At 47.7% G+C, this 9,790-nt stretch overlaps 1 protein-coding gene across 1 annotated transcript; it reads left to right on the forward strand.

Moving 5' to 3' along the window:
- The first annotated feature begins 8 nt into the window (after positions 1 to 8).
- Positions 9 to 9,364, forward strand: LOC105482026 (PNMA family member 2). Its single transcript, XM_011741886.3, has 3 exons — positions 9 to 157; positions 4,276 to 4,409; positions 4,715 to 9,364. Exon 3 carries the CDS (start codon positions 5,203 to 5,205, stop codon positions 6,295 to 6,297), a length of 1,095 nt encoding a protein of 364 aa, XP_011740188.1. The 5' UTR covers positions 9 to 157; positions 4,276 to 4,409; positions 4,715 to 5,202; the 3' UTR covers positions 6,298 to 9,364.
- The last annotated feature ends 426 nt before the right edge of the window (positions 9,365 to 9,790 follow it).

Consider the following 9,790-nt stretch of genomic DNA (forward strand, 5'->3'; position numbering starts at 1 on the left):
GAGGGGAGCAGCGCGCAGGGGAGGGCTGGAGGGGAGGGAAGGAGAGAGAGAGGGGAGGGCGGCACCGCCCCTAGCCCCGCGCTCCGGAAGTGAAGCGGCCAGACCACCAGCTAATGGATGCGGAGCGGAGGGCCTGCTGACCGCTCTCCGCGCCTGGGTAAGTATTGGGCAGGGCACGCGGAGTGAGGACCCGAGGGCGCAGCCTTCTGCCCCAGTGCCCCTCTCCTCCACCTGCCTGGTCCAGGCGCCTCTGCCCCGTCGCATGGCGGAGGTGGGCCGGGGGCGAGGGCGCACTGCGGATAGGGCTCCCGCCCCGTTACCCTGGGTGTGAGCTGATGGATGGGAAAAGGGGACAAGCCATGCGCCAGGCTACTCAGGGTATGAGAAGGGGGTTGACACTGAAGATGAACAAGGGGTAGCACACGCAGGGTGGACAGGAGGGGGGCAGCCAAGACGCTGGACACCCAAGCTTCAGTTTGCCCACTCGCCTTGGCAGGCTGCACGGAGCAGAGACTGAAACGAGAAGGTTCCCGCTTCGTGCATCCACTTTGGTGTGGTTGGGGTGACGGGGGAGTTGGGGGACACACAACATGGCGGGAAGAAATGCAGAGGGGCGTAGCAGATGGGAGAGGAACATAGAGAGAGACGCAGGTCTGTGGTCTATGGGGGTGTAGCAAAGGGTGCAGTTGGGAATTCCAGCCCAGTGCCACGACTTAGAGAGGGGGCGCAGACCTGCTCTATTGCCCAAGGCGCCATGGACCATGTCTGCGCCACTGCACCAAGAAGGGCGCAGGAACGTGTCGCGGTTTGGTTTATTCTGCTTCCCCCACCAAAAAAACAAAAAACAAAAAGTGGGCGAAAAAACAAATAGAAACCCCCTCCCCAAATCTCCAGCTTCCCTCGCCCCAGTGCCCCGCCTGATTCCCCCGCCCCTGTTGCGCACTGCGCCACAGCCGCGGCGTTTCCCAGGTTACCAGATGCCACGTGTTTGGGGAGTGAGTGCGGGTGCGTATCTGGTGCGGAGAAGGAGGTAGGATGTGGGCTGTGAGTGCCATGAATTGTGTGGGGCCAAGCGGGGGAAAGGTGTGTAGGAACTTGGTGTGTGTGTGCAGGTAGCTGAGCCACGGCCACAGGGTGGTAAGTTTGCACCAGAGGGCAATTAGATTTGTGTGCTAACACGGTCAATGCAGGTCCTTCATTACTTATTCCCATCTCCACGTCCTTTCCGCGTATCAGTCCCTGCCTCTGCGCGATGACAGCTCCGCCTCTCTTTCCACAGTGGCAAAATCCTGCAGAAATGGTGCCCCTCCTTTGGTGTCCCGGGAGGGAGGTCTGGGCATGCTCAGTAAACCAGGGTGGGTTTGGGCTGAGAGGCCATTTACCGCAGGGCGACCGCGCAGGGCCGTGTAACCAGGAATCCAATCCCATTGTCAGTCCAGGATTAAATGCGGTTACCAACCACCCCCACCATCCAATTGTGAGAGATAGTTTGGTGAATAGAGTTACATCTGGTTGACAACCAGTCGCAGTTTGAAGATCAGCCCACCGTGATAGGTGGAAAGGCGTCTCCGGATGAGAAAGAGAGACTGAGGAAGAATATAGGAGTGGAGGGGCTGAGAGAACCCGAGGGCGCATTTTGGACTTAGCGCCAGATGTGCTTTGCATTTGAATAAAGCATTTGAAAAAAGCGCTTCCTTCTTCATTCCAAGGAAATGAATTATATCATTTCCTCCTCACAGCCCCTCTGAGATGCGTGCCTTATCAGCACTGCTTTCCAGGTTAAGAAACAGATTAAGAGAGCTTGGGGCGCATCGCCAAGGTTGGGTATTTAGTTAAATGATCCAACAATTCCAGTGAGGGCTTCCACCTCAAAGTCTGGCTTCTTTTCCAGCTTGTCCTGTGACCCCCTTTATGTGAGAAAATACAAGGTTCTTCTATTTCTACCGTATCCAGATATTTCCATCCATGGCCCTATTGTATATCAAGGGTGTTTTTTGCCATGTTTTTATTTGAATGTCACACTGTAGGTCACATTGGCAGGAAGAGTCATCCGAAGACAGCCTAACTTCAGCATGGCAGTCATTCTGTAGACCGTAGAGATGCCTTTTCCTGGGCAGTATCTTTTTACATTCCCTGTTTCCTCTAAATATCCCAGTGGGGAGGAAGGTTGTTTTTTTATTTTTGTTTTTGTTTTCAGACAGAGTCTCACACTGTCACCTAGGCTGGAATGCAATGGTGCAAAGGCAGCTTACTGTAGCCTTTATCCGCTCGGCTCCCTCCTCAGCCTCCCAAGTAGTTGGGACTACAGGCGACTGCCACACGCCCAGCTAATTTTTTTATTTTCCTTTTTGTAGAGACAGGGTCTCACTGTGTTGCCCAGGCTGGTCTCAAACTCCCGGGCTCAAGTGATCCTCCCGCCTTGGCCTCCCAAAGTGCTAGGTTTACAGGTGTGAGCCACTGTACCTGCCCCTCTCCCACAGCCCCCACATTTTAGAAAGGAAATGTCAGGCATGGAGAAGTCAGCAGTCTCAGGTCTGTGAGACTCCTGGGCACAGGGTGAAGCAGTATTTTGCCCTCCTGGCTCTCTGGCACCGCTGGTGCCTTCAGCACCTCCTAGAAGACTCAGGAGATGTGTCCACAGCAGGAGCACTGCTGATAGAGTTACAGGACAGCACTGTGGCGTATGGCCCCCATTCGAGTTGATGAAGATGTTTAGGCCAAGGGGGAAATGGTTGTAGCCCCTTAACACATACTCCACAGCAGTAACTGGGAGGTATTAGGAACTCTAACTTTTTTTTTTTTTTTTCGAGACAGAGTCTCGTTCTGTTACTCAGGTTAGAGTGCAGTGGTACGATCTCGGCTCACTGCAGCTTCCACCTCCCAGGTTCAAGCGATTCTCCTGCCTCAGCCTCCCAAGTAGCTGGGATTACAGGCGCGCACCACCACACCCAGCTAAATTATGTATTTTTAGTAGAGACAGCGTTTCGCCACGTTGGCCAGGCTGGTTTCAAACTCCTGACCTCAGGTGATCTACCCACCTCGGCTTCCCAAAGTGCTGGGATTACAGGCGTGAGTCACCGAGCCTGGACAACTCTAACTTTTTTATGTTCTCTAATCCCCACATGTTCTCCAGAACAAACTCCTTGATAGATGTGCTTCCTCCTTTTTTCTTTTTTCTCAAATGATGGGTTAAAGTTCAAATGTTAAGAAAGGCTGGGTGTGGTGGTTGATGTGTATAATTCAGCACTGTGAGAAGCTGTGGTGGGATGATTGCTTGAACCCAGGAGTTTGAGACCAGGCTGGACAACGTAGGGAGACTCCATCTCTATGCAAAATTTAAAAACTAGCCAGGCATGGTGGCATGTGCCTGTGGTCCCAGGTAGTCAGGAGGTTGAGGTGGAAGGATTGCTTGAGCCCAGGAGAGGTCAAGGCTACAGTGAGCCGTGTTTACACAACTGCATTCCAGCCTAGGCAACAGAGTGAGACCCTGTCTCAAAAAACAGAAACAGAAACAAATGCTTGGGGAGTGTTGTGTTAGTAACTTACTGTCTTAAGTCTATTTTGTGTTTCTATAAAGGAATACCTGAGGCTGGATAATTTATAAAGAGGCTTATTTGGGTCACAGTTCGGCAGGCTGTACAAGAAGTATGGTGCTGGCATCTGCGTCTGGTGACCCCTCAGGAAGCTTCTAGTCATAGCAGAAGGCAAAGGGGGAGCAGATGTGGCAAGAAAGGGAGCAAGAGTGAGGGGAGGGAGGTGCCAGTCTGTTTTTAACAATCAGATCTCGAGGAAACTAATAGAACAAGAACCCACTCATTACCCCAAGAATGGCACCAGGCCATTCATAAGGGATCCACTCTCATGACACAAACACATCCCACCAGGCCCCACCTCCAACACTGGGGATCACATTTCACCATGAGATTTGGAGGGGACAAACATTCAAACTATTTCACTTACTGATCATAGCAAAAGCAAAGCCCAAATGTGTGTTTGCAAAACCTTCCAGAGACAACAAGAGAGAATTAATTCATAATTCCCAATTTAACTTAGTCGGCCCTGAGGTTTTTTTCCCCCGAATTGTTATACCTAGATTAAACTATTTTTAAACGGTTGAGTGATTCCTAATTAGTTTTGTTAATCAAAGAGGTAAAGCAACTTAATACTGAGTAGTATTGTGAAAGATTGTCCTATTTTTGAATAAGCGCATTAACAGTCTTCCTGCTGAATATTAATGAAGCATAAATACCTGTTCTTCTTATTTATGTGTAACAGGGCAGCTTGGCTTGGCTGGAGCTAAGAGCCAGACACACCATTGTGTGGAGGTGGGTGACGTCTTCCTGTGCTGAAAGGTGAATGAATAAATAAGCTCCTCACCTCTTGCGGAACACTTGGGAACACATAAACAGGTATTTAGCCCCATCTCCTGATTTCATCTTTCACATGGCAAAGACCTTGAATCCTGTCCTTAACTGGGGCTCAGACATTAATCAACAGGTCTGATGAGCATATGGTGGGAATGCCAGATTTCACTGGAGTCCTCAGGAGAAAAAAAGTCACAGTAAGCAAACAAGGGGTGTGACAAGAGTGGGATGAATGCAAGCACAGTGTGAAGCAGAACCCCTATCTGCCCCCAGTTCCATTCCAGACTAGAGTATGGATGCTTCCAGGGAAAGAGAGCACTATGTAGTAAAACCGAACATTGTTTCACCAGGGTTCCAAGCCACCCTGCTGGGAGGCTTCTCTCCAAGAATTCTGGGTACCAGAGTGGAAGGCATTTTCCCACCAACTGGAGAGAGACGAAACATCGGAGACCAGGAGGCTGTGGAGAAAGCAGTTGACCCAGGTGTCTCAACTATCCCAGAAGGGTCAGCGCCACGTGGCTGCCAGCATCTTTGAGAAAATCATCCGCAACCAAACTTCAGAGCTGCGGACAGAGGTGTGGTTAGAACTGAGATACAATCTGCCCACCTGGGTCAGGTCTAAAGACAAGAAGTCCTGAGTTCTTGCCACTGAGGAGGCCAGGGTCATTTGTCCAGAAAACTTTGGGACTGTCTTTGAGTGACCTAGTCTGGGACCCATTCACTGGTGGGTTCTAAGGTTAGACGCTCATTCAGGATATTTTCAATACTAAGTCAGTGCATAGCTGCCCCACTAACAAATTGGTGACTGTAGAGTCAGAGCGGGTCAGTTCTTGGGACAATGGCGCTGGCGCTGTTAGAGGACTGGTGCAGGATGATGAGTGTGGATGAGCAGAAGTCACTGATGGTTACGGGGATACCGGTGGACTATGAGGAGGCTGAGATTCAGGAGGTCCTTCAGGAGACTTTAAAGTCTCTGGGCAGTTATAGACTGCTTGGCAAGATATTCCGGAAGCAGGAGAATGCCAATGCTGTCTTACTAGAGCTTCTGGAAGATACTGATGTCTTGGCCATTCCCAGTGAGGTCCAGGGAAAGGGGGGTGTCTGGAAGGTGGTCTTTAAGACCCCTAATCAGGACAATGAGTTTCTGGAAAGACTGAACCTCTTTCTAGAAAAAGAGGGGCAGACGGTCTCAGGTATGTTTCGAGCCCTGGGGCACGAGGGCATGTCTCCAGCCACAGTGCCCTGCATCTCACCAGAATTACTGGCCCATTTGTTGGGACAGGCAATGGCACATGCGCCTCAGCCCCTGCTACCTATGAGATACCGGAAACTGCGAGTGTTCTCTGGGAGTGCTGTCCCAGCCCCAGAGGAAGAGCCCTTTGAGGTCTGGTTGGAACAGGCCACGGAGATAGTCAAAGAGTGGCCAGTAACAGAGGCAGAAAAGAAAAGGTGGCTGGCAGAAAGCCTGCGGGGCCCTGCCCTGGACCTCATGCACATAGTGCAGGCAGACAACCCGTCCATCAGTGTAGAAGAGTGTTTGGAGGCCTTTAAGCAGGTATTTGGGAGCCTAGAGAGCCGCAGGACAGCCCAGGTGAGGTATCTGAAGACCTATCAGGAGGAAGGAGAGAAGGTCTCAGCCTATGTGTTACGGTTAGAAACCCTGCTCCGAAGAGCCGTGGAGAAACGCGCCATCCCTCGGCGTATTGCGGACCAGGTCCGCCTGGAGCAGGTCATGGCTGGGGCCACTCTTAACCAGATGCTGTGGTGCCGGCTTAGGGAGCTGAAGGATCAGGGCCCGCCCCCCAACTTCCTTGAGCTAATGAAGGTAATACGGGAAGAAGAGGAGGAAGAGGCCTCCTTTGAGAATGAGAGTATCGAAGAGCCAGAGGAAGGAGATGGCTATGGCGACTGGAATCATGAAGGGGACGACTGAAAACCACCTGGGGGCAGGACCCATAGCCAGTGGGCCTAGGGACATTCACTTTACTAGGCTAAGACCTTTAAATTTTTTTTTCTTTAATGTATGGGACTAAAATCAAAGCATGACAGCCAATTATTGACCTTCCTTTCCTTCCTTCCTTCCTTCGTTCCTTCCTTCCTTCCTTCCTTCCTCCCTCCCTCCCTTCCTTCCCTGCCTCCCTCCCTCCCTCCCTCTCTCCTTCTCTCCTCTCCTTCTCTCCTTCCTTCCTTCCTTCCTTCCTTCCTGCCTTCCTTCCTATTTTTCTTTTTCTCTTTCTTCTTTATTTCGTGGGTCTCACTCTCATCACCCAGGCTGGAGTGCAGTGGCTCACTGCAGCCTTGACTTCCCAGGCTCAGGCTCAGGTGATCCTCACACCTTAGCCTCCCAAGTACCTGGGACTACAGGCATGGACCACCACGCCTAGCTATTCTTTTGTTTCTTGGTAGAGACAGGGTTTTGTGTTGCTCAGGCTGGTCTGGAACTCCTAGGCTCAAATGATGTGCCCAACTCGGCCTCCCGAAGTGCTGGGATTATAGGCATGAACCACCATGCCTGGCCCTTGATTTTTCTTTTTAAGAAAAAATATCTAGGAGTTTCTTAGACCCTTTGTAGATTATTAATGAACAAAAGATTAAACTCCAAATATTAGATAGTAAGCCTGAAGGAATCTGAAACACTTGTACTTCCAATTTTCTTTACATAATCCCAAGTAGACCAGAATTGGCCCATACCATAGAAGAAAGAATTGGCAGTCAAAAAAAAAAAAAAAAAAAAAAAAATGCCTTTTGTAATATGTTTGAAAAATAAAGCTGTTTGACTTGTCAGGTGTTTCGCTTCCTTAAATCAGCAAATTCTCCCTGAGTACCTGGCTTTGTGAGACACAGTTCAAGGAGTTACAAGACTACAGCTATAACCTACAGTTGAGCAGTTATAAACCAACAAAATGGGCCCTGCCCTCAGACAGGTTCCAGTCTAGATGAGGAGATGATCTAGACAGGTAAAAGGCTAACTAATCCTTTGTGTGAATTAAGTTCATCACCCCAATAAAAGTGTCATCACCCAGTGAATAGGACCATCTCCGCTTGCAGGTTTTTGTTGATATTGTCGTTATTGTGTTGTTTTAACCTGGGAAGTGTTCTTCCTGCCTTTCTGCTAGGTGTCAGATAGATGGTCCCAGAACTAGGTGCTGTGTCGGGCCCTGAAGACACAGATGACTCAATCTAAGCTCTGCTTTCAAGAGGTCCACAGCCTGAGAGGTGTCCCCAGAGAAAGGGGGACATAAGGGGACAGCATGCTCAAGAGCAGAGGTGTTTAGGGCAGGTTTGGATTTAGTGAGCAGGCTGGTTTGCTTACAGAAGATTTTTAGTGGCAACAAAGGACAAAGAGGAGAGAAAAGGAACTCACATTTATTGAGGGCCTACTGTGTGCAAGGTGTTTCATGTATATCTCACTGAATGTATACAGCCACCCTGTTGTGGTATAATTTTGCTCTTTATAAAGAGAAAGAAACTGAAGCTCAGATGGGTTAAGTGGTCTCCTCAACACCAAAATGCTAAGAAGTAATGGAGCCTAGACAGAAACCCAGAACTTTGACTCACACTAGTCCACCCTCCACCATCTTGATGACTTTCACATTGTGCTCTGCAGTTCTGCAGAGATTTTCCAGTAGTTCCATCTCCAAAATGTATTTTAAACTCTTTATTTTTTTTTAATTGTTATTATTATTATTTTGAGACTGAGTCTTGCTCTATCGCCCAGGCTGGAGTACAGTGGCACAATCTCAGCTCACTGAAACCTCTGCCTCCCAGGTTCAAGTGATTCTCATGCCTCAGCCTCCCAAGTAGCTGGGATTACAGGCGCCCCCCACCATGCCCGACTAATTTTTGTATTTTTAGTAGAAACGGGGTTTCACCATGTTGGCCAGGCTGGTCTCAAACTCCTGACCTCAAGTGATCCGCTCACCTCAGCCTCCCAAAGTGCTGGGATTACAGGTGTGAGCCACCACGCCTGGCCTAAACTCTTTAAATCTCTAGTAAATAACAGCTAGATTCAAATGGGCTGATAACCAAATTTTAACACAGAAGCATTCACCGCCAGGTTTGCGTTTATTTCCAGATGGGCTCATTTTGTGTAGACCTTAGAGCAAAGTTTCCTTTATGGTGTCTGTGTACGTATCTGAACTTTTAATTGTTCATAGATTTTAAAAGCGGTAGTACCACATGGCTGTTTAGATCAGACCTGTGTATTTAGGTCAGACCTGTGTATCACATAAGTGTGTGAGTGCAGTGCAGATGAGCACCATTTAGTTATATGTGCTAGGCAAAGCTCCAACACAGTTGATGTGTAGTCTCGTGGTAGATTTGTGCACACTGTAAGCAAATTGCTTAGCTTCTCTAGACATCAGTTTCCACATCTGAAAAATAAGAAGATGAGAGTACACGGTTGTTATGAACAAATGACTTAATGCTTTTAAAGCACGTTGCATGACATCTGGAACACGGAAAGCCCTCAATACATTGAAGCGCTTAGGATTTTCATGATGTTGCTGTCTGCTCAATTCAATGCATGCTTTCTTTATTGTCCTGACAGTTGTGCGGTCACAAGTTAATATGCTTCCAGTTGACTTCCAGTCTACCGTGGTGTTAGAAACCGTTTCAGCTCTTATTGTAAATTTGAGTGCTTGTTGTTTTTTATATTTGTGATGACTCTTCCAGCAGTTGTTGACAATTGTGAGAGGTTTGACTTTTAAATAATTACTTATTTTTTCTGATTGTGGTTCAGTTTAACTGAAGAATATCCTGAGATTGTAAGAAAAGCATTTTTTTAAAGGTATCACTTGTGATCATTTATCTTTCTAAATTATATTTTTAATACTGTTCGACCAAAGTGATGCGGTGGTTACCGTGACTCCCTAATTTCATGTGTTTTTGTATTTATGAAAATGGTTTCATTGTCATTTATTGACAGTATACAAAGTAAAATGTTATAAATGTGAAGTTATAAAATAAATATATGCTAATAAAATCCTAAGTTTTTCTGATTCCTGTATTGTGGCCTCTATAAACTACTGCTTGAAGAAGGAGCTTTGTTACTGAAAAATTTTGAGAGGTAACTTGAGAAAATCAAGCTAAAGTCAAAAGGTCTTAGAATCCTCTAGGCAAGAAAACCTGAAAGCAAAAAATGCTTGAATAAGAATACTTGAACTATGTCTCTGGGGACAAGAGAGAGCTTGATCCACCCATCATCGATTTCTCTTTTAAAATATACAGAAACAAAAGATGGAGGTCAGTTGCCTCAGAGACCCCCCAGCTCATTTGCTTAGGAAAGTAACCGTACAGATACATTTCCAGGCTCTATTCTACCAAGGGTGAATGACCCTGAAGGTAGAATATTGCTTTTCTGGACTGAAGTAACCCTTTTTTTCTTTTCTTTTTTTTTTTTTTTTTTGAGACAAGGTGTCACCCAT

This window comes from Macaca nemestrina, chromosome 8 (assembly GCF_043159975.1).
Source record: "Macaca nemestrina isolate mMacNem1 chromosome 8, mMacNem.hap1, whole genome shotgun sequence".
Lineage (NCBI taxonomy): Eukaryota > Metazoa > Chordata > Mammalia > Primates > Cercopithecidae > Macaca > Macaca nemestrina.